Source organism: Myotis yumanensis, unplaced genomic scaffold, assembly GCF_028538775.1.
Source record: "Myotis yumanensis isolate MYYU_CA2020_CCGP unplaced genomic scaffold, mMyoYum1.0.hap1 SCAF_11, whole genome shotgun sequence".
Classification (NCBI taxonomy): domain Eukaryota; kingdom Metazoa; phylum Chordata; class Mammalia; order Chiroptera; family Vespertilionidae; genus Myotis; species Myotis yumanensis.
Window position 1 is genome coordinate 68,480,247 of NW_027223762.1, and position 25,134 is coordinate 68,505,380.

Consider the following 25,134-nt stretch of genomic DNA (forward strand, 5'->3'; position numbering starts at 1 on the left):
TGACACTGCAGAGGAAACACTGACAGAATATTCCCCAGGCAAAACGCACGCCACGCAGAACACCCGCGTCCGGAGGCGCCTGGCTCTCACCTGGTCGTGCTTATAGATCAGGTTCTCCGACGTGGCCAGGCCGAGCGCCACCTGCGCAGTCCTCCTGGTGTGGGTGCTGTCCCGCACGGCGCCCGTCAGGAACGGGCAGAGCAGCTGCACCGACCAGGTGCCCGGCAGCAGCTGCAGAACCTGGGCGGCGTCAAACTCCGCGGCGTGGCGGTTCAGGAGGTCCACGGCGGCCACAGCCAGCTCCGCGGAGGTGGAGGCGGAGGCAGGAGGGCTGGGGCCCGGGCCCAGGTACAGGGCCAGCAGTGTGTGGAAGAGCTGCCGTCGGTAGGCAGGCTCCCTGCCCACAGAGCGCCAGGCACAGTAGTCCTCGGCCGCAGGGAAGTCCCCCAGCTCGAGCGCCAGGGTGCGCAGGGCCTGCTCGTGCTCCTCCAGCTTCCCGTGCAGGATGGCCCTCTCCATGGGCAGGCCAGCGTCCCGCACTCTCTCTGTGGGCAGAACCACGGGTCAGAACAGCGCGAGGCCAAGCTGGCGCCTGGCCGCTCCTACGCCCAGCCCCAGACCATGTGGAGCGGCGTCCGTGTCCACGCTTTGCATCTGGTGTCACAACGCCAAAGACACGTGCTACCTCTCTCTAAGGACAGGCAGGTCACAGAATACAGCTTTGCTCAGAGTTTAGAGAATGAACGAAACACATGACCCTGGTCTCAGAAGGCCCGGGAGACCTCTGTGCCAGCCTGGGGCCTCCAACCAGCCCACAGGACCCCCTGTCCAGTGAGGGCCTCTTGACTAACGCAGAAAAGCATCACAGATAACGTCACCTCTCACCATGCAGTTGGCCAAACCCCTTTATTCTAATTTGAACTCTATTCCATGCAAAGGCATATGGGTTCACATTGCTAAAATACATGTCTACATCAGCCTAAAGCAGTGGTCGGCAAACTGCGGCTCGCGAGCCACATGTGGCTCTTTGGCCCCTTGGGTGTGGCTCTTCCACAAAATACCGACTTCTGCTCATGGGCCACAAAGTTTCAATCGCACTGTACGTGCGCGCCCACAGGTGGTATTTTGTGGAAGAGCCACACTCAAGGGGCCAAAGAGCCGCATGTGGCTCATGAGCCGCGGTTTGCCAACCACGGGCCTAAAGCAAGCATGTCAAACTTGTAGCCCACGGGCCGCATGTGGCCCAGCCAATATAACGGTATGTAAGAAAAGTTTTAATAAAAAACTCGTAACTTAATTTTTACAATATCCTGTTACACATAATTATTAATAACAAACTACAACGTTCGCTAATGACTGATGACTATAATCGTGTTGCATTCATTTCCCTTATGCACTTTATGCACAGGCGCATCATTTCTCTCCACTAATACTAGCAGCGAATATTTTAGCAGCTGATTGCCACATCATTAGTCTTGTACTGACTTGTTTGGTGTGCACAACAGGAAATATTTCGCTTTCGGAGAACAAGAAGAATAGGTTTATTTGCGTTACGCTTATTAATTCGTGCAGTTATTCAGTTTGGTAAGTTAATGTACAAGAAAAAATGTTAATTTTTATTAAAATGTTCTATTATTTTGTTAATGATGACTCGTTTATTTCAGTCCTTTGTATTCAGCATGTCTCTATCGAAATAAACCTACGTTTCTATGAAAATTGAAGCTTTTGTTTTTTGCGACCCATACACTTAAGCCTTGTTTATTTGGCCCGTGTTAGCCTTTGAGTTTGACATGCTCGGCCTAAAGATTTTCCTGTTTGTCCACAACATAAATGTCCAGGTGCTAAGTAAGCGGCACCAGCAGAGGAGCACAGGGGCCAGCTGCCCGTGGTGGGCCGCGTCTCCTCAGTGACGTCCCTTTGCTACCCACTCCCCTGCCAGCCAGGACGATAACCTAAGGTCTCTCCCACTGGGCAGGGGTGTTCCGAGGACCACCTCTCCAGGGACCAAGGTTTATTCCTATTACAGGCCTTTTGCATTTGAAGTTTGGCCACATCCACGCCTAACGCACAAGGCAGACACCACCAGTCCTGTAGCAAAGGGCTGGCTCATCCACAGGCCACCGACGGCACCAGACACAGGCTGCACAGGCACCAGCTGTCCTCACAGACCCTGAACACATCACTCCTAAGTGGACGCCACCCGTAAGGGACAGGAGAGGCACAAAGACGGTGACGAAAAGGTCTGGCAGCGACCTACACCTTCACGTCTGCCGTCTCATTCATGCTTGACTCTCGCCCCCATGGGAGGGCTTGGCAGGAACTACTATGCCACGTGCCCCAGTGACACCCCGAGTCACCTGACTCCCAGGGGGCAGCGGTCGTCTGAGTTGCAGTGCTGTTCCAGTCTTGGGGACACCCACTTCCTGCACGCTCCCAGGCTTACCTTCTGACTGTCAGAACAGGGCTGCCTCAGGGCGGCTCCCCGGCCCATCCACCCGAGGCCTGGCCTGCTACTCCCTGGGCCCCATGCGGAGCTTCCACGGCCTCACCTGACCCTCGGTTACGAGGACAGGATTCCAGCCACACCGCTCTCCACCCTCTGTGCATGTCTGACACTGTGCATGCTCCACAAAGGTGGCGGGATAAGAACACTCATCGACAAACTGAGTAGCATGAAGCTATTATGAAGGGATCTGTACAGCATAAAGTAGGACGTAAGCCAGGGGGCAGTGGAAATGCTGAACAAGTATGACCACACGGGCACTGACCCATCATAACGGGCGGTGGCTGTGGGCGAGCGTCTGAACGTCAAGTGCGGGCTGGGGCCAGTGTTGGCCTCTGCGCCTGCTCGGAACGCCTGCTGTGGGGCTGGCGAGCTGGGCCCGCTGGGCACCTGCTCTGAGCTTCACATTCCTCTGCTACAAAGGTCAGCAAATAAGCGTCACACTGCATGCTGAGCGTTGTGACCTATGCCTGGGATACACATAGTCAGTCCCCAGTGTTTGCAGATTCTGTATGTGCCTCCTCGCCAGCATCTATCTGTAACTCCAAAAGCAATACTTGTGGTTCTTCTGAGGCATCTGTGGCCTCGCCCGCGTGGCCAAACGGGTGAGCCAGCGACAGGTGAAGCAAAGCGATGCTCAGCTCTCACTGGGCACACGTGTGCTTATCACAGTCCTCAGGTCCCGGGGCAGCACTGCTGTGCTTCTGTAGGTGGTTCAGCATTTACAACGGCCCAAGCTCAGGGCTGGACGCGGCTACGCTGGCAGCACAGGAGGGCTGGTGCCTCCCAGGAGCGGTGCGTCCGCTGAGCCTCGGGGGGGCTGACTCGGCGCTGCTGCTGTGAGGCAGTGTTCACGAATCAGCTGATACTACATGAGGGTCTTTACACAGAGGCATCAAACACGCTCTGCACGGACCGGCCGAGGGAGAGCTAGGGACCAGGGTGTGCAGGGACCTGGCCCGGTCTCCCGAGCGCAGCAGCGTCCTCACTAGTTGTCTGTGGAGACTACAGACCCCCTCCAGCGGGGCTGGCTTTGTGCCTGAAAGGCTCCAGGGATCTCCCACCGAACCACAGGAGCGATGCCGAAGCCTTGCCCTGCTCCCGCCACCCGCAGGGTTACCGTGGAGCGACCACGAGCTCGCCTCACCCATCAGGAAGTGCACTCGGTACAAGTCGGACTTCTGCAGCAGGCGTCGCAGCTTCGCCTGGGTCTCCGTCACCTTGGCCCCCGAGCCGCTGGCGCCGGGCGTCCGCTGCAGCACCGCGTCCAGGTAGAGGAGGGCCAAGCGCGTGTGGTACTCTTCCCTCTGCAGGAAACAGGCCAAGCAAATGCGTTCGCGAGGGGGAGACTGGGTGCCCGGCCCGCAGTGCCGAGGGGGCCTGGTGGATTCACAAGGACAATGCACAACACGCTGGCTGGTCAAAACCCTCTCAGAAACCACAACGCAGAGAAGGCGGATTTAAAATCCACGGGGCCCTAGCTGGTTTGGCTCGGTGGGTAGACCCTCGGCCTGCAGACTGAAACGTCCCAGGTTTGGTTCCAGTCAGGGGCACATGCCCGGGTTGCGGACTCAATCCCCAGTGGGTGATGTGCAGGAGGCAGCCGATCAGTGATTCTCTCTCATCATTGATATTTCTATCTCTCTCTCCCTGTTCCTTCCTCTCTGAAATCAATAAAAATAAATAAATAAAAAACTTACAGGGAAACTATAAAAGGGCTACTTCTCATTTTGAGAAGGGCCACAGGATTCTCCAAAGAGGTACAGCTTCTCTCATTTCCTTTAAGAAAATCAACGAGGAAGGAGTAGAGAAGGAAAGTACGAGCAGGGTGGACATGAGATGAGGGTAAGAAGCTACTTACTCCTCCCGCCTCTTTCACAACCGCCAGCTCCTGCAGACCACCAGCAGCACAGCTGGGCAGCCAGGGCACAGAACGCTACACGAGGACCACCTGCCACCAAGTCTTAGTGTGGAATCCCGTCGCTTAGAGCGGGATGCTGCCACCGGCCCACCTGATCCACTTCTCAGGGCTCACCTGCAGGTTCCTGTCCATAACCAGGTGTTCCAGGTACCGCACAAGGGCGTTGGGGTACTTCTTAAGGCGAGTGAGCACATCGTCTGGATTGAAACCGTCCTGCTGCTCCTCCAAAGGCCTCCTGGTGAAAACCTGAACTCCAACCTGAGGGGAGAGCGCGCCTGAGTGCCTGCTGTGCACAGGCCCCTCTCACCGTGTCCCGAGCACTGCAGTCCGCGCTCTGGGTGAAGCCGGAGGCTCTGGGAGCAGTGCACAGGAAGCTCGCAGATGGAGCAGAGGCTGCTGGCCCGGCCCTCCTCACAGCCTGGCCATTCCCTCCAAAGGGCCAGAAGTTAAAAAATGAAACATTTATTGGAAACAACCCATAAAGCAAAACTTTGTAATATTAAGATCATCCCAAACCAGGACGGTCACTGGCTGACCAGGACGTGGAAGGATCTGAAGTGCTGCCCACCCTGCGGCCCATTCTTCTGACGCTGACACCGCTTGGCGGAGCACCCAGTGTCCAGGCTGCCTCCGGCCTGTCTCCCGGGGCCCACAGTGCAATTCTGTGCTCTGAGGACGTGCTGACGGCACGCAGGGAAGCAAACCCAGCCTGCACCTGCCCTGGGCACTGTGTGCACATGCTCGCCCACCACAAAGCCCATCAGCGGAACAGCACAGCTCGGCTCTGCCAACTGCAGCGCCTCGGGGACGTTCAGAGCTCTCGGAGCCCGGGCTCCCATCCTGAGGCGCCCACTGGGGCCATCTCCTTGTTTAAAAGAGGTGACACATGTGACGGACCGGTGCAGGGTCAGGGAGCACCCAGAGCCCGAGCGCCGTGACCACCTCTTAGCAGCGGGAGAGTCCTCACTGCAGCGGCACTAGGCTGTCAGCGGGGGTGAGCAGGTCAGCGCGTGGTGCTGCGTGTGCCAGCGCAGAGTACAGAGGATGGGAAACGTACATGGAGAACATGGCCGACTCCAGTTAGGACAGCATCAGGGAGGACACGGGCGACCCACATTTCAGAAGGGCACCTGTGGCCAAGGCCCTGCATCAGAAAGCTACTGCTGTGTCTCCAGAGGGAGCGAGGCCGCGCAGGCGTTCTCAGCGGCGAGAACTGAATGCTTCCCCAGGCGTCTTGGGTCTGTCCTCGGGATCCTGGCCCTGCCCCGAGCTCGCTGTCCCCTCTGGGGCCCCAGTGCTCTCTCACTGACCACTGACGTCCTTGCTCAGCCTCCGAGATGGGCCAGTCCTGCTCACGGCTGCCCTCCTTCCTCCAGATCCACGACCCCCACATCATGGCGGTGGGAGCAGAGACAGGGCAGTGGTTCACCTGGCGTGGCCCAGGCCGGGCACCCAGCCTGCAGAGCAGCCATCGGATCCTGCTCCCGTCCACGGACCACACGGCCACCAGCCTCAGTTAGGTGGGGTTTTGCAGAAGATGCTAAGAATGGGGCTGGCTATGCTGCCGCGTCTCTAACGTGGCAGGGTGCTGAACGGTGCGTCTCCAAAAGCACTGAAACGCTGGGACGCCAGGTGCGCAGGGGCTCGTAAAGGGGAGCAAAGGATGTGGACACAGCTCAAAGCGAAGCTTGCTTACCCACCCAAATCAAGGCTTTGTCTGTCTTTACCACCCCAGCCCCCCCCCGCCCCCCCGAATGCATTTACGAAGCACAAACCTCCTCACTTTTCTGCAAGGCCCAGTCGGCGTGCTGCCACACCAGCGCGTGGTCCGGGCTGTGGGTGAGGAAGTCCACCACGTAGTCGTACAGGTCTGCGCGCGTGGGGTCGTCAATCTCCCCGTTCACGATGTTCACCCACAACTGGCAGGAGCAACGAGAAGAAACAAAAGCTTACGTACCTGCTAGAAGCGGCTGAGAAAGGGCACGCACTTACTTATTTGGCCTTTTAATACTTAAAAGCAGTCGGACAAATTTTAAGTGCTTAAGTCAAATTTAACTTTTTCTCAGAGAAATAAAGAAGTGTAGAAGGCATGGCTCAGGAAATCAAGAAAACAAAGCACCTGTCCTATTCCCCCCTCTTTAGTGACGTCAGTGACACAGGTCACACACGCCCTGTGTGGGAGAGGTGGGTGTGTCCAGCAAGTTTCTGCACAAAAGCAACGTGGTCACTGACAGCTCAGCACCGAAGTCACCCAGGACCGCTGGCCAGGCCGTCTCCACCTTCTCCATTCCAGGAATTCCTCACCTAAAGTCTTTTTCCTACTGTGATAGACACTGCCCTTTCAAACGCTCTGATTCTGTCCCCTAGTGTCCGACAGCCTTTGCACAAGGCCCCGGGACAGGCTGTAACGAGAGGCCTCTGCCATTTCTTGCAGAACTTCCTGCCGTGAAGTGAAGCTTGCCTTCGAGCCCAGCTGGGGCAGCGTCGGGGCAGAGGGGCCGCTGCCCGTGCCTCCGCGCTCTCCTCCGCGCTGCACTGCGGGCCATGCCACCAGCCAGAAGCCCCAGAAACGGGCAGGCAGCAGCGGCTGAGTCCGACGATCGGCGTGCCAACATATTTTATGGCACCAGGTTCTTCAACACTGAGTTCCCTAAACCAAATAATCTGATCACAGACACACTAAAATGTGTCACTTTAAAAACATAGTGGTTGTCTATCATATAGTGAGATTTTTTCATATTATTTCAATTTTGTAAATCTCTATATATACCTCTGCTAATATTATTACATGTATATCAAGCTATAATTCTTTTTTTTAAAAAATATGTATTTTATTGATTTTTTACAGATAAAAATTTATCTTTGACACTCAAATCTACTCTCAGCCATGGGTGCCTGCTGGCGGGAACCATTTTTCTCTCTCAGCCTGTTCTGCAGTGATGCTGCCACAATAGTTTAAGCAAATGTGAGTGTGCCTTTGCCAAAGTCAGGGAGCTGCCTCAGCTTGCTGAGTGGTGCTGGTGGTCGTGGCTGTTCACAAAGCACAGAAAAGAAGGCCCACGGGGAAACTGTGGCACAAAGCAACCCAAGGGACTGCGACCGGGGCAGCTCTGTGGAAGACTGTACGGGGGGCCCTCAAAAAACTAAAAATGGAACTCCCATTTGACCCATGAGCCCACTTCTAGGAATACATCCCAAGAAATCAGAAACACCAATCAGAACAGGTGCACCCCTCTGTTCATAGCAGCACAATTCACCATAGCTAAGATTTAAAAACAGCCTAAATGCCCATCAGCAGACAAATGGATCAGAAAACTGTGGTACATCTACACAATGGAATACTATGCTACTGTAAAAAGGAAGGAACTCCTACCATTTCCAATAGCATGGATGGAACTGGAGAGCATTATGCTAAGTGAAATAAGCCAGTCAGAGAAAGATAAGTATCACATGATCTCACTCATTTGTGGAATATAATGAACAACATAAACTGATGAACAAAAATAGATCCAGAGACATAGAAGCATTAAACAGCCATCAAACCTTAGAGCAGCGGTTCTCAACCTATGGGTCGCGACCCCTCTGGCGGTCGAATGACCCTTTCACAGGGGTCGCCTAAGACCATCCTGCATATCAGATATTTACATTACGATTCATAACAGTAGCAACGTTACAGTTATGAAGTAGCAACGAAAATAATAATTTTATGGTTGGGTCACAACATGAGGAACTGTATTTAAAGGGCCAGAAGGTTGAGAACCACTACCTTAGAGGGAAGGCGGGGGGCAGAGGGTAAGAGACCAACCAAAGAACTTGCATGCATATAAGCATAACCAATGGACACAGATAGTAGGGGGGTGAAGGCCTGGGCTGGCGGGACAGGGACAGGCTGGGAGAGGTCAATGGGGGGAAAAGGAGACATATGTAATACTTTCAACACTAAAAAATTTTTAAAAAGTATATGGATTGGGCGAGACCAAGATGGCGGCGTAGGTAAACACCGGAGACCGCTGTCGCAAACAACCATTTCAAAAATACAACTAAAAGACTGAACGGACATCACCCAGAACCACAGGAAGGCTGGCTGAAGAGAGACTCTACAACTAGAAGGAAAGAGAAGAGCAAATCGAGGCTCAGAGGCGGCGCAGTGTGGAAAATACAAAGGTACCGAGGTGCGCGCGCAAAGCGGGCTGGTGGCTGAGGGCGCGGTTGTCGTTTTCTGTCGGGAGTGAGTCTCAGACTCTGGGCTCCAGATCCGGGCGAGTCTCTAGGGACCCAGACTCAAACGGGAGAAGCGGGATTATCCGGCATCAGTTGGAACCTGAGGGCAGCTTTCTCTCTGAGGTTTGCAGCGGCTGCCGGGGTTCTGAGAAGCAGAGCCTCTGGGAACGGGACTGAGCGTGGCCATAACTGCTCCCTCCGCCCGCCCTGTTGAGCCCGCCCCGCCAAAACCCTGCGCACAGCCATTTGCCGATTGCCTCAGGCAAAGGCTGGATTAGCGCCTCCCCAGAAGGCAGACGTTTTCCATACAGCTGATTCCTATAGCCAGTCGGCCTGGCGGTCAAATCCCTCTAGTGTTAACTACAACAATTAAGGCTTGGCTAGAACAAGACTGCGCACAGAGACCACAAGGGGGTGCACCAAGAAAGCATAAAAGATGCAGAGACAAAAAAACATGACAGAAATGGAGGATATGGAGCTAAGAATCGCAATTTTGAGGGCTTGCCATAAATTTGTGCAGAGCCTCACGAAAACTAATGAGACCCTCGATGCTACGATAAAGAAATTAGAAAGTAAGCATACACGGACTGAAATAAAGAATATTATACCCAATAGCAGACCAGAGGAGCACAAGAATCAAACCAAAGATTCGACAAAAAACACCCAATTGGAAAAGCAAAATGAAAAAAGAATCCGAAAGTGTGAAGATAGGGTAAGGAGCCTCTGGGACAGCTTTAAGCGGACTAATATCAGAATTATTGGAGTGCCAGAAGATGAGAGACAGCAAGATATTGAAAACCTATTTCAAGAAATAATGGCAGAAAACTTCCCCCATCTGGAGAAAGAAATGGACTTACAGGTCCAAGAAGCGCAGAGAACCCCAAACAAAAGGAATCCAAAGAGGACCACACCAAGACACATCATCATTAAAATGCCAAGAGCAAAAGACAAAGAGAAAATCTTAAAAGCAGCAAGAGAAAGAGGCTCAATTACCTACAAGGGAATACCCATACGACTGTCAGCTGATTTCTCAACAGAAACTTTGCAGGCCAGAAGGGAATGGCAAGAAATATTCAAAGTGCTGAATACCAAGAACCTACAACCAAGATTACTTTATCCAGCAAAGCTATCATTCAGAATTGAAGGTCAGATAAAGAGCTTCACAGATAAGGAAAAACTAAAGGAGTTCATCACCGCCAAACCAGTATTATATGAAATGCTGAAAGGTATCCTTTAAGAAGAGGAAGAAGAAGAAAAAGGTAAAGATACAAATTATGAACAACAAACATGCATCTATCAACAAATGAATCTAAGAATCAAGTGAATAAATAACCTGATGTACAGAATGAACTGGTGATTATAATAGAATCAGGGACATAGAAAGGGAATAGACTGACTATTCTTGGGGGGAAAAGGGGTGTGGGAGATGCGGGAAGTGACTGGACAAAAATCATGCACCTATGGATGAACACAGTGGGTGGGGAGTGAGGGTGGAGGGTGGGGTGGGAGCTGGAAGGAGGGGAGTTATGGGGGGAAAAAAGAGGAACAAATGTAATAATCTGAACAATAAAGATTTAATTAAAAAAAAAATTTTCAAAAAAAAAAAAAATTTTAAAACACACACACACACACAAAAAAAAAAAGTATATGGATTGTCTAACCACTATGCTGTACACCTGAAACTAATACAAAATAATATTAAATGTAAACTATAATTGAAAAAAAAAAAAGACTTTCCTTTCCATAAAAACCACAGCAATCCCAGTGGATGGCAACTACCACAGGGGAATGGTCTCCCAAGAGTGTGAGAGCGGTCAGTCAGATGCTGCCAGATGCAAGACTAACACTTGGTCACTTGATTCAGGCTCCGCATCCGGCCAGTTCTGGTTCCACCCCCAGCTCTACCGCTGGTCAGTGGTTTGAACCTGCCTTGACCATCTTCAGTTTTGTGTGTTTTTAAATATTTTTGCAATTTCAGAGAGAAGGAAGAGGAACAGAGAAATAGAAACATCAACGATGAGAGAGAATCATTGATCAGCTGTCTCCTGCATACCCCACAGTGGGGATGGAGCCAGCAACCCGGGCATGTACCCCAACTGGGAAGCCAAACATGACCGCCCAGTCCATAGGTCGACGCCCTACCACTGGCCGGCAACCAGTTTTAGTTTTGTCACAGATGACACAGGGATAATAATTTACCAGCTCTCTGGCAATCGTTACTCTCATTAACAGTTATTAATATTATAAATTCGCTAACATTAGCAGGAAATTATAAAACGAACCGTTATTCCCAGTGTTAATTTTCTAATAAGGCAGTGAAGGCAAATGTCTGAAGCCTCAATAAGAAAGCATATTTTATTTCTTAAGATTTCAAAAAACTCAGCCTTCATAATGTTCTTATGAAGAGATGTAAAGACAAAGGAAAAATTCTTGGCCCACATTCTCAAGACATTTACTTTCTAAAAACAGTAGTCGTCTTGTCGTTTACAAAAGCTTACAGATCAGGGGAAAGTGGTCTCTCTCAAGTTGTGATGACTTTTAAGCTACACTAAGGCACACGGACTGGTTTCCCAATAATGCCAACGTGTGTTTGAACTAACCTGAACTGCAGCCGCGTCCTGGTCATTATGGTGGTAGAGCAGTCCCAGTGCAAAATACCTGTAGGAAAACAGCGTGGTGAGTGCCCCTCCCGCCTTCTGTGGGGCACCCCACAGTGACCCCCCACCCTGCCTTCTCCCCACTCAGAGTTCAGCAACAAGGTCCTCGTTTCTGCTTATTTACTTATGGTGTGAAATGCACGCCCAGCACCCTGGACAGTGGCAGATAGTTGGCCTGTCCTCCCGGGCACCAAAAGCGTCAGGTTCGACTCCTGGTCGGAGCACATCCTCAGGCTGTGGGTTCCATCCCTGGTTGGGCATGTACAGGAGGCAACCAATCAATGTTTCTCTCTAACATCAACCTTTCTGTCTCTCTCTAAGCATATTATCAGGTGAGGATTAAAATAAAAAATTTATGCCCTATCAATTTCCAAAAAAACACATTCAAGTCTAAGATAAGCTGACCAATAAAACTATGACTTTACTATGGAATATCACATTTGAAATTTCTTTACAATTTGCTTCAAATATTACTATAATTTCATAGATCTTCAGTTAGCCACTTTAATCTAATATTAAAGGACTATTTGGAAGGTTTGCTATCTGAACTATTATTGCAAGGAGTAAGGAGTTTGAACATGAACAGCAGTAAAGACCAACAGGATCCAGGCATCACAGAGAATAGAACATCAGGGAAAGTCCTGGGGGAGGCCACCAGAGTTCAAGGACATGAGTTTCTATTCAGGCTGCATTACTTATGACTGTGTGACCTTGAGCAAGTAGAAAGGATTAGCAATGACATTAGCATTGCCTGGGCAGTGAGCCACGGCCACCCTTCCGAGTTCTGCAGGTGTGTCCTGCTCCTGGTCCCCTCCTCCCCAGCAGGGGACTGGAGCAAGGGACCCAGGAGGTGTCAGATTTCTTCCCACACAGAGCAAACTCCCAGGATATGGCTGACTCTCCGGACCCTGTCATCCCATCACTACCGAGAGGTGTCAGCGTATTTTCTGGTCCTAAACAAAAGGACTCCACTCCACACGCGTTCAGGAATCGGAGGGACAGCTGGAGGAGCAGCGCCACGTGGAGACCAACCACCAGACTCTTGTCTTGGCCTCTGAACAGGGTCAAGCACTGGACCCACCCAATCCCCGTGAGATTTCACCAGGGCAGTTGTCATTTCAAATACATAACAAAAACACAGACCAAGAACCTTATTGCCAAGTGGAGCGTGGGGGTCACCCAACACTTTTAAAGAAAAAACTCGTGAGACCCAGAAGATTCGACCACGTGACATCCCAGGAGGAGGAAGCTGCCACCAGCACCCAATCCGTGTCCTCGGATTAACTGCCCTCGCACGAGGGGCGAGGGGGTGGCCCCCTACTAACGCGTGCCCGTAACAAAGACAGTTTTAAGCCATAACCTCTTACCCACGAGACCAAGAAGGCCCCTCTTATCTATTTATCCAGATGTCTGTCTATCTATTCAAACTGGGCATCAGTGGGTAACGTGCGCTATTAACTGTGCCAACAAACACTGGTGTCTTCCGCAGGCGAATCCTACCTGGAACAGGAGCAACCTGAGGACCACTTCACTTACGACAGGCTGGTTAGCTCCACACGGAAGATGCCACTGGAGGGCGCTGGCTGTCACTGGGACTTCAGGGCAGCCCCTTGAGGGCCTTGGCAACTCAAACCCACTGGCTTCATCGGCTTCACAGCAGCCTCCCCACGGGAGGGAAGGCCAAGCAGGAAGCTGGGCACGCGGAGCACACTCACCGCTTGTGCTTCTCCAGCCAGGCAGCGCTGTCAGCCAGCAGGCAGGCGTTCTCGGTGACCAGGAGGTCCAGCAGGCTGGCGTGGCCGGCCTCGGCGTACAGCTTGAGCAGGGCCGTGTCCACGTCCTCCTTGTAGCCGTGGACCACCTCTGAGCTGCGCACTTCTTCCAGGTAGGTCATGAGGAAGCGCTTGCACTTGGCCGCCTTCTCCTGGTCGCCCTGGGTCAGCTGGTTCAGGTCTGCGTACTCGTGGAGAGGAGGGTGAGACCGCGTGAATGAAGAGGAGGTGGGCAACAGGAAGGGGCACAGAGAGATCAGCTCCCGGACGTCAAGCTGGCCGCTTCTGCAATTACAGTGTCAAACTAAATGAAGCAAAAAGAGAGAGAGAGTGCACGTAGGCACACAAACAGCACTGGAGGGCGGGCACGCTGCGCACGGAGCAGGAAAGCGATGCACCACCGCAGAGACCGCCTTCACCCGCACGTGAGGCACAGCATCCCTGAGCCGAGTGCCACCACCTGATCTCACACAGAGGGAGGGGACCAGAGAGAGGACGCACAACACGTGCTGCAGTGAAACTCTGAGACAGCCGCACGCCACGGGCTGTGGCTCCCCGGGGCCCCAGGGCAAAGAAAGACACAAAGGCAACACCCATCAGCGTTGGGTCGTCCTGCACTGCTTCCTCCCCGGCTGCTGGACGTCCTACAGGCTCTTCGGGACCCCAGCTTCCAGCTTCCTCAGCAGGCACCTGGGACCCGGGACACGGGCACCGCGGCCCTTTCCAGGAACTCCTGAGGACTCAAGCGGCCAGCAGTCCTCACCTCGCAAGGCCCAGGAGGCCCTCCAGGAATGCCCATCGCTACCACATCACCGCTCCCTCTCCCCTCACCTCCCTCCGCCCCAGTTCTGCCCACAGTGCTAACAACAGCAATGCCAGCAAAGCCTCAGGCCTGGCCCAGGGTCAGAGCCGCCTGTGGGACACACCCGCCGTGGGAGGGTGGGAGAGTGGGAGGGTGGGAGGGTTCGAGGTGCGGGCACCGGCCATGTGAGCAGCACCAAACTTCTAACAGCAAATGGAGTGAGGAAAAAATCACGAGTATTATTAGCATGGTCTGCCGAGGGCACAGGAAGGGAAGGCAGAATCATGCCTGTCCCAGGAGGGTCCCCCTCAAACCTGCACTTCCCCGGCCTCGCTGACAAAAGCGAGCAGCAGTCGATGTAACGGTAAGTGATACAGAGGCTGACGTGGAAAGCACAGGAGCCCGTGTTGACCATGGACAGGCCCCACATTTATTCTGACAAAATCGGCAAACTTTCCTAGGAGCGCACCATGACCGTTCACCTGTATTTTAAATTAACCCGTGACGTGACGGAAGACCCCAATGAGGAGGCTGCCAATTCCACGGGGACAAGACCAGGTGTGAGTGAGAGTGTCAGCCCACAGGGACCAGGACTCCTCCCCGACCCCAAAGCTAGTGATCATCCAGGCGCAGATGACAACAGCGGAGAACTTCTGCAGGCAAAAGGTTAGCGGGCACCAGGCTCACACGGGAACCCCTTCTTTAGCCAGAGTCTGTTCTCTGCAACTAATCCGGGACCAGGGACACGATCAGAGCCCCAGTGCATGGCGCCGGGCGCTGGCGGCAGGCGCGGCTCCTCCTGAGCGCAGGCCCTGGAGGCCGCACAGACCAGCACAGCCTGTGGCGGCTCCCACCGCAGGCTCTGCTCCAGCCCCGCATTCTGAAAGCTGCTCATAGGCAATGCGTTAATGGGTACTCAGACGACGGTACAGGTTTCACCTAATCTTCTGCAAAGCATGCTGGGCACACAGTGTGAGAGGGCAGGGCAGCTGGGAGAACGGGTGAGACGGGAGCGGGCAAGGGGCGAGGGCGGATGGCCCTGGTACAGACAGCGTTACTCATGTTGCTGGGAACCTCCCGGGAGAAACACAACTTCCTGAGCGAGCTAACTATGACGGGCCATTTATAGTCTTTAGGGAATCGTTTTCATAAGTCCTCCCAGAACTGCCTGCTCTTGTTCTAAACTCATAGCTTCCTGTGAAACCTCTGGAGAAAAGGAAAAGTGAACAATAGTATTTTCCTAAAAACCCTCCACGTTATCAAATCCACTCTTTAAACTCCCCTCTCCTGTCCTGTACGCCCGCATCAGCCCCACCCTCTAAGATACGGGACAGCTAAACTAAGACCGAGGGTGCAGGGGATGGGTACCATCTAACCAGGGCAGCACCTCCCACCGCAGCATCGAGGTGGAATGGAGCCCTGAGCACAGAGGGACCCTCGGAAGTCCTGCTCAGCACCTCGAATTACCTGAAGAGCTCTTTAGCTTCCAGGAACTGCAGTTGTGCAAAGTGTATGAAGCCCGCCTGCTGCAGGATTCTTCTGTACATTCCCTGAAAGAAAGACAGCTATCAGATCCACGCTTAGAAGCTTCGACAGAAATACCATCCACAGCACATGACACAAATCAAGGAAACGTTGGACACACACCTTTGTCTCCTCGATGCCTCTTTCTTAAAGCGCCACATTCTCTGTCTCTTTGGATCTCTAGAAGAAATACTCCTTTACTCCCAGCCCCTCAGTCAAACTTGATAATCCCTCCCTAGCGCTCAGTGGAGCAAGATCAGTTCCTGCTTTAAATGAAGAGAAGGGGGTGAACGGTGAGATGCCAGTCTCCTGACCACCTGGCTCCTTCCTCTCCCTTTCCGGCATCTCTAAGCCTGGGCTAGCATTTGGTCGCACGCATCCTAACGTTAAAGTAAGTAATGTACCTTATGATAAGGGTCACATCTAACCCTAAAAACACAGCCCCTTCAGGAGAGGTTACCCCTAAACAACCACCTCTGCTTCACACCCATCCCATCAGGGTTGTTGGGAGCCCGGTCCACAGCTGTGACTCACGCGGACCCATTGCTTTGTAGCACAGCCCAGAAATGAGCAGAGGTGGGAAACCGAGAAATAAGAGTGTACCCAGGAGCCGGGAAGGCTCGAGAACAGGCATATTTCAACAAGGTATCGAAATAGTAATTTACAGCACATGGAAGTCGCTCCAGTAGAGCAAGGGGGGAGAGGTGTGCGAGTGCGCGGCAGGTGCACGGCAGGTCCGCACAGGGAGACAGGCCCCAGCGCTCTGCTCTCACCAGCTGCTGTGCCTTCCTGTCTCTGCAGACTGTACTGGTTATGTTTTACCTGCTCTGAGGACTGAAATGTTTAAAATGCCTCTCAGAGGGCTTTCACACTGCAGGGCTCAACCGCTGTTCCCCAGGTCCTCTACCCTGTGAGGTGAACTGTGGTTCAGGCACGATTCGCAGGGCGACAGAGGGGGCAGGAGAGGAGGGAAGCGGGCGGGGCCGATCTGAAGCACCTGCAGGGTGTGGACTTTACTGTAGGCAGGAGGCCCCCACTGATGCATTTTACGCCAGGATGTGGTCTGCAGTTTAGAAAGATCACCCCAGGGTGGCATGGAGGATGGAGCAGGCACCCCGAGGAGGCTGCTGACACCAATCAACTGCAACGACGGGCACAGAGAAAGGGCTGAACCCGAGGTCCTTCTGAGGGTCCCAGGGCTGTGTGTGTTTGCAGCAACAGGGAGAAGGCAAACAGCATGTTAGAGAGGGGACACGCCGACTGAGATATCGGACCAGAGAGCAAGGCGGCTAGTAATGTTCTTAATACTCACTGCATATGTCTACTCGTGGCAAGAAGAGAGGAGAAAAGGCAAAAGCAGACAAAGAACCAGGAGAGCCTCTCTAAGAAAATGTTACAAACTTAAAGTGTGCACATGAGTGTGCACGTGTGAGTGTGCAAGCACGTGTGTGTGTGCGCACGTGCTCAAGGAGGGGCACCCCAGGACCGGCCTGTCCAGCCATCCAACTCGTCTGCAGGCGGCAGCTCAGGGGTCCCTGATACACAGGCGAGAGAAGTGAGGGGCCCAGCAGGGTCTCAGGTCTGGCTACCGGCTCCTCTGGGCCACTGGCTGGCGGTGTAAGGAAAGCACAGCAGGCCCTGAGCAGGCACTTTCTTCCTTTTGCTTTTGCTGCCCCCTGCTGAGAGCTAATAGGTAGGTCTTACTTTAAAAAATTAGAAGGATGAGAGTTCATCACTATTTAAATAGAGAAAAGATGCCTTCTTTCATACCCCATAAGCACTAAGTACACTTCCTGCCTCTCGCTTTTAGAACCTACCTTTTTCAGCATAAAGCATCCTCTCATTCCACAGCAGTCACAGCCATGGACTGTGAAGGGTTACTCTACGTCCATGAGCCCTTTCAACGATGACTTAGACCAGTGGCTCCCAAACTTATTTGGCCTACCGCCCCCTTTCCAGAAAAAATATTACTCAGCCCCTGGAAATTAATTTTTTTTTTAATTTTAATAGCAGTTACTCATCACCCCCAAATGCACCTGTGGCCATCACCGCCCCCCTGGATCTCTGCAGCGCCCACCGGGGGGCGGTAGCACCCATTTTGGGAATCACTGACTTAGACATTCACATGAATGTACACTCACTCACATCACATTTCTTTTTCTCCCGACTCCAGAACATAACCTGAATTAACCTGACAGCCGATCAAGAAGCAATTGTTAGGGAATGTGACTTCATTAGAAATAAGAATAACTTGTGATTATTATATCCATTACATTTATTCATACCAACTCTACGAAAGCTCATGTTTCTTAAGTGCATTGAGTTTTCTCCTAAGGAAATTAACTAGGTGGGTTCCTGCAGTATTAGACAGTTATCAGTATGGTTAACCTGTAGAAAATAGAAACCTAAACTTTTACAATTCAGTCCATCCCAACAAATAAAATTCTAAAGGAGGAAACAAAGTAACCTGCTGCTACTCTTGGCTTTCAGAATTATGCCCTGATTCTTCTTTGAAGGCCACTGAGGAAGGAAGTTGATCAGAAACACAGCTCTGTGTACCGAGCACAGAAGCCGGAGGCTCCCAGCCTGACCTGGCTGTCGGCCGTGTCCTGCGGCTCTGCACCCGTTTCCTACCTGCACAGTGGGATGTGCCGAGAGAACTCCGCCCGAGCGGTCGGCACACAAGAAGGGCTTCTGTGTGGGGCTAACCCTGAATGCTTTCTGCTTACTGCCCCGGAGGCATGCTTCCTCCATCAGTAGCTACAGACCTGAAATTTTTCCTTTGGAATATTCCTCCGGGCTCCTTTTGCTAAAACCAACGCCTCCTCCACTCTGTGGCTTGCTAGAAGATCCTGTATTTGTTTTTCCAGAGGTAAGGGAACCAAGATGTAAACTCCTTTACTTGTGGCGACAATCACTCTTCCTGGGAAGAAAGTCAACCAATTGGAAAGGGGAAGACATACTGCCGGCAAGAAAACACACTGCTCCCCACACTGACCCCGCTCTGACTTGCTGATCAGTTTCACTGGTGTTCGCCCACACAAAATCACCATAAAAACTAGAAATGATAACGCCTCTCTCTTCTTCATCCCATACTTTCAACTGTCAGCAAAGGCCAAAGTCTTAACACTACATTTCCAAAGTATAAAATATCCTTTTTTGCATTGTTTTTATTTAAAAGTGCTGACAAATTTACAACCAGTTGAGTAGATATACAATATACAGTCCAATGAGGTGATAGAGATCAGTTATGGAAAATTGTCGGTCCGAATTAGGATGTACCTCATATAAAACTTTCAAAATTTTATTTTCTGTTCATGTTAGGTACTTTACAGGAAACAAGATTATAACACAACATTCTGAACGATGAGATAGTATTTCATACTCACCTGCCATACAAACACCTCCACATCTCGGCACTACCTTACTCACTCCCTACACAGCTGTGAGTCACCCTGACCGTGGCCAACAATGTCACCCCATTTCACCTGGGGGACCTTGCACAGGCATCCACCCAGGCGTGCAACTACAATCCAAGACCAGCTCCTAGGACAGTGATGGCGAACCTTTTGAGCTCTGCGTGTCAGCATTTTGAAAAACCCTAACTTAACTCTGGTGCCGTGTCACATATAGAAATTTTTTTATATTTGCAACCATAGTAAAACAAAGACTTATATTTTTGATATTTATTTTATATATTTAAATGCCATTTAACAAAGAAAGATCAACCAAAAAAAAATGAGTTCACGTTGTCACCTCTGACACGCATGTCATAGGTTCGCCATCACTGTCCTAGTACAAAGCTTTATTTTTTTAATCCTCACTTGAGGAAATGCTTGATTTTTAGAGAGAGAGAAAGAAAGAGCTAGAGAGAGAAACATCAATCAGTCGCCTCCCGTAGGTGCCCCAAGCAGGGATCGAGCCCGTAAACTAGGTATGTGCCCTGACCTGGAATCGAACCCACAACCTTTTGATGCATGGGATGACGCTACAACCAATTGAGTGACCCATGTCCCAGAGTCCAGTACAAAGCTGTTGAGTTCTGCTGCGCCCTGGGGACACGTGTTAAGCGAACTATTACATGTTCACAGGAAGCATTGGCACAGCTTCTCTTTCTGCCTCAAGGAGAGTTCCGGTCAGCCACGCCTTTGCTGCTGTCAGCTCGCCTCCCCTGCACTCCTGCCCACTGCAGCCCAGCCAGCCCTCGTCTCCTGGCCTGGATCGTCACCGCATCTCCCTCCCTGGTCCTCCCGCTCTGCTCTCTAGTCTGATTATCTGTCTTCTGTTCTCACAACCAAACTAGCTTTTCCCATACTCAGGAGACTCTGTCCCCTCTCTGTGCTGGAGTCCCTGTTCCCCGGAATCCCCCCTTGCTCCACCTAGGGTGGGCACATCAACAGCCCCTCGGTGTGCATGACCCGCCCACCTCAGCACCCGAGGTACACGGCACTGAACACCGTTATGAAATGTGTCCTCTGAGGCTGTGCCAGGCCTCCAGCTGGAAGCTGAGGGGCTTAACATGCCAGGTGAGTCCTCGGAAGTTCACATCCCCAGCATCTCAAAAAGGAAGGGCAACGTGTGGTAAGCTAAGATCCGTAAACGATACACGCAATGCAGGAATCTGGACTAGTTCCTGGCCCAAAGAAAAGATCATAGTAAGCATTCTAGGACCCCTGGGGGAATCTGACACAGGCAGGACATGGGAGCTCACTCTCTAAGGTGCGGATGGGTGGTGTGGTCACGGAGGAAAGTGCCCTGATTCTGAGGAGAGGCAGGCTGGAGCATTACGGTTTAAACGCTGTGTGGTCCTCCACTTCAACGTTAGGCGCTACATCTAAGTGGACGGTGCACAGAGGTTTCCTTTGTCTTCTCTCAACTCTTCAGTACATTTAAAAACGCTCTAATAAAGTTTAGAAGTAAAATAAATCCGCCCCCTGGCTCCCCACTGCACAGAAGAGGCAGTCCCTCCCTGACTGCCCTGGTCTCCTCATCTGATACCATCCTCCTTCCACGCTGAGCACCACAGCCACTGAATTGCTTCCGGGGCCTGAAGTGCAGGTTTGCATGCACCTTGCTCTCTACCTGAAGGTTCTTTCATAGTACATATGCTTGGCTGAGTCCTTCTCACCTTTAAAGGTTTGGCTCAAATACCACCTCCTTCAGGAAGCCCTTCCTGATATTTCTAGGAAATATTTCCTCCTCTGCTCTCCCCTTACTTCATCCTATCAGGCTCTTCAACTGCTGTGCCTACTGTTTAAATGTCTCTCTCCCCACTGACCCTGGGCCCCCAAAGTGTGGAATGTGTGTTACCATCACCTTGTACCTGCTATGCTCAGCATAAACCCGGTTCCTAATGGGCCCGGAGCAATATTTACTGAGGAAATGTCACAATGGAAGGAATACACAGAATTTTGTTAAGATTTCTGCGTAAACTGGTACCTTCGAAGTCCTGCAGAATGTGGCCTTCCTTGAAGGGCAGGGTCTGCTTCTGCTGCTGGTCCAGCATGCTGTGGACTGTGATGAAGGCGTCGTCGAGCGCCAGGACGTAGGGGAAGCAGACGGCCGCCCCGATCACGTTCTCCGACCAGTGCACAGGAGCCCGCTGAGAAATCCCAGCAACGGTGGCAAACATGCCTAGAAAAACAGGGATTAGGAGGCCTTAAATAACTACTTATTTTCCTGCGTCTGGATGCAGAATATCTCTCACTTTCCTTATATCTCAGATAGGAAAGACAACAAAATTTGCTGCATGTGTGAAGAACTCTACGTGACTTCATTTCCATGAGAACTAGCTTCCCAGAGTGTATATCTTATATTTACTTCCAACTAAAAATGAAGGTAAACTGGGGGATTAAAAATGGTGGTGGCGTAAGTGGATGCTGCATGGACACACTCCCAGGACCTAACTGGAATTACAACTAAAACACAGAACAACTTCTTGAATAATCAACTAAACACTCGCTGGAGAGGATCCTGATAAATGAGGACCAAAAGTGAAGACCGCATAGAGACTGGTAGGAGGGGCGGAAGCGTGAAAGATTTAGCCGGCTGCCACAGACACCAGCTGAGGTTCCAGAGGCATATCTCAGCTCCGGGGGGTTCCCATTGAGAACGCTGGGGTCTAAACCCCAAGCAGAAAGCACCAGAATTGAGAAATGTGACCACATAACATCTGGCTGTGAAAAGCAGCAGGGTTGCTGTCTGCCAGGAAGAGACAGCTAGAAATGCAGGCACCCTCTTAAAGGGCCAACACACAAAATTCCCTGTGCAGCTACCCACCTTGTGCTCCAGCAGAGGGAGGACACAGTGAACTGGAGCTGTGTGAGCAGAAGTCAGGATTGGGGGCTCTGGGGTTATACCTCAAAAGGTAGACATCCCAGTTTCCAGTTCTGAGTCATTCCCTCATGCTGCGGAGGTCACAAATTCCCTATTTGCTATACAGGTGGCTTTGCCTGGGTGGAAGACAGCTGACAAACCCTATTGGAAAGCACCTTGCTCCACAGTGTGGAGTTACTGAGGCCCATTAAGAGACTGAGAACTAGAATTAGCATCCAAGCAGAAGCAATTGCCCCACCTTGTAGGGATAAGCTCTCGCCATACTTGTAGATGATTGCCTGAGGGCTAGTCAAGACTAAATCCAGCCCTGGCTGGTTTGGCTCAGTGGATGGAGCGTCGGCCTGTGGACTGAGGGGTCCCGGGTTCAATTCCAGTCAGGGGCATGTGCCTTGGTTGTGGGCACATCCCCAGTGGGGGGTGTGCAGGAGGCAGCTGATTGGTGTTTCTCTCTCATCGATGTTTCTAGCTCTCTATTCCTCTCCCTTCCTCTCTGTAAAAAATCAATAAAATATATTTTTAAAAAAAGAGGACTAAATCCAATCAGTGTGCAAGAAGAGGTAGTCTCTAGAGCAGCGGTTCTCAACCTGTGGGTTGCGACCCCTTTGGGGGTCGAACGACCCTTTCACAGGGGTCGCCTAAGACCATCGGAAAACATATATAATTACATATTGTTTTTGTGATTAATCACTATGCTTTATGTTCAATTTGTAATAATGAAAATATATCCTGCATATCAGATATTTACATTATGATTCATAACAGTAGCAAAGTTACAGTTATGAAGTGGCAATGAAAATAATTTTATGGTTGGGAGTCACCACAACATGAGGAACTGTATTAAAGGGTCACGGCATTAGGAAGGTTGAGAACCACTGCTCTAGAGGCTTGGAGTCTTTGCCTGATCTAATTAGTCAGAAACAGCATTTGATTGTCCTACACTAGAGATTGAGAGGTATAGCAGATCTACCTAACATAAAGTCACAAACTCAAACAGGCGACCAAAATGAGGAGACAAAGTAACAACCCCCAAATGAAAGAACAAGAGAATTCTCCAGAAGAAGAGAAAAATAAAATGGAGATAAGAATTTTATCTGATATAGAGTCAGAAAAATGATGGTAAAGATGCTCAACAGCAAGAGAAAAGATATAGTAACTATGAAACCAGAAATAAAGCATGACATAGCACAAATAAAGAACACATTGGAAGGAATACACAGCAGATTAGGAGTGGCTGAGGATCAGATCAGTGAATTAGAAGACAGGGTAGAAAACTCACTCAATCAGAACCAAGAAGAAAAAACAATTAAAAAACAGGAAGACAGCTTAAGGGAGCCAACATGAAATGTACAATATTCACATAATAGGTGAGCCAGAAGGGGAAGAAAGAGAGCAAGAGAAAGAGAACATGTTTGAAGAAATAATAGCAGAAAACTTCCCTAATCTGGTGAAGGTCATATAAGTTCAGGAGGCATAGAGAGTCCCAACCAAGAAGAACCCAAATAGGCCCACACCCAGACACATCATAATTAAAATGCCAAAAACTATAAGACAAAGAGAGAATCTGAAAGGCAGCAAGAGAAAAGCAAACTGTTACTTACAAAGAAGCTCCCATAAGGCTGACACTTGATATCTCAATAGAAATTCTATAGGCCAGAACAGAATGGCATGAAGTACTCAAGGTAATGAAAAGCAAGGATCTGAAACCAAGATAACTATATCCAGCAAGACTATCATTCAAAATAGTCAAATAAAGAGCTTCCCAGACAAAAAAATAAAAAAAATAAAAAAGGCTAAAGGAGTTCATTATCACCACCCAGCATTGCAAGAAATGCTAAAGGAACTGCTGTAATTAGAAGAAGAGAGAAACCTAAGCATACAGAATTAAAATGGCAATCAATAAGTACCTATCAATAATAACCTTAAAGGTAAATGGGTTAAATGTTCCAATCAAAAGGCATAGGGTAGCTGGATGGATAAAAAAACAAGACCCAACTATATGTTGTCAACAAGAGACCCAGCACAGAAAAAAAGATTCACATAGGATGAGAGTGAAGGGATGAAAAAGATTTTTCTATGCAAATGGAAAATAAAAAAAAAGCTTGGGTAACAATACTCATATCTGACAAAATAGACTTGAAAATGAGGGCCATCACAAGAGACAACACAGGTCACTACATAATACTAAAGGGATCGATCCAACAAGAGGATATAACCCTGGTAAACATATATGTACCCTATATAGGAGCACCTAAATATATTTTAAAAACTTCTAGAGGACTTTAACCAGTTAACTGCCACAATGTTTTGAATTTAAATAAAATGGTTTGTCACTTGTGTCTATAGACACTTATGGCGTACAAATGGTTAAGGGAGAGACTGACAAAAATACAGTCATAGTAGCGACTTTAACACCCCCCTGACTCCACTGTATAGATCTTCCAGACCAAAACTTAACAAGGAAACAATGACTCTGAATTGCACACTGGATCAGAATGAATTTAATTGACATTTATGGAACATTTCACCCCAAAGCTACAGAATATAAATTCTTCTCAAGTGCACGTGGGTCATTCAAAAAGACAGGCCACATATCAGGACACAAAACAAGCCTCTAAGTTCAAGAAGATTGAAATCATATCAAGCATCTTCTCAGATCACAGTGGAATGAAATTAGAAATCAACTACAGTAAAAACACCCCAAAACATTCAAACACATGGAGACTAAATAGCATGTTATTAAACAATGAATGGTTTACCAATGAGATCAAGAAAGAAATAAAAAACTTCCTGGAAACCAATAAAAACGAACACACAAGAACCCCAAATCTGGGACACAGCAAAAGCAGTCCTGAGAGGGAAGATCATAGCACTACAGGCCCACCTAAAAAAATAAGAAAAATCTACAATAAACTACTTAACCTTATGGCTTAAAGAACTAGAAAGAGAACAACAAGAAAAGCCCAGAGTAAATAGAAGAATGGAAATAGTAAAGACTAGAGCAAAAATAAATGACATAGAGACTAAAAAGATCACTACCGCCCTAGCTGATTTGGCTCAATGGATAGAGCATCAGCCTGCGGACTGAGGGGTCCCAGGTTCGATTCCGGCCAAGGGCACATGCCTGGGTTGTGGGCTCGATCCCCAGTGAGGGGTGTGCAGGAGGCAGCCAATCAATGATTCTCTCTCATCATTGATGTTTCTATCTCTCTCTTCTTCTCCCTTCCTCTCTAAAAATCAAAAAAATATATTTTTTTAAATCACTACCAAAAAATTCAATGAAACCAAGAGCTGGTTCTTTGAGAGGATAAACAAGATTGATAAAGTGTTAGTCAGACTCATCAAGAAACAAAGAAAGAGGACCCAAATAAATAAAATCAGAAACGAAAGTGGAGAATTAA

At 50.1% G+C, this 25,134-nt stretch overlaps 1 protein-coding gene across 1 annotated transcript in view; it reads right to left on the reverse strand.

Annotated features, from left to right (window-relative positions):
* TGFBRAP1 (transforming growth factor beta receptor associated protein 1) overlaps positions 1-25,134 on the reverse strand; it is a 62,074-nt gene that overhangs the window by 4,087 nt on the left and 32,853 nt on the right. The window contains exons 3-11 of the mRNA XM_070429841.1: positions 20,840-21,034; positions 18,169-18,323; positions 15,344-15,426; positions 13,018-13,359; positions 11,246-11,303; positions 6,200-6,343; positions 4,539-4,682; positions 3,651-3,810; positions 91-545 (exon numbers count right to left, since the gene is read on the reverse strand). Coding sequence (XP_070285942.1) covers positions 91-545; positions 3,651-3,810; positions 4,539-4,682; positions 6,200-6,343; positions 11,246-11,303; positions 13,018-13,359; positions 15,344-15,426; positions 18,169-18,323; positions 20,840-21,034 — 1,736 coding nt within the window. The remainder of the gene's footprint in view (positions 1-90; positions 546-3,650; positions 3,811-4,538; positions 4,683-6,199; positions 6,344-11,245; positions 11,304-13,017; positions 13,360-15,343; positions 15,427-18,168; positions 18,324-20,839; positions 21,035-25,134) is intronic.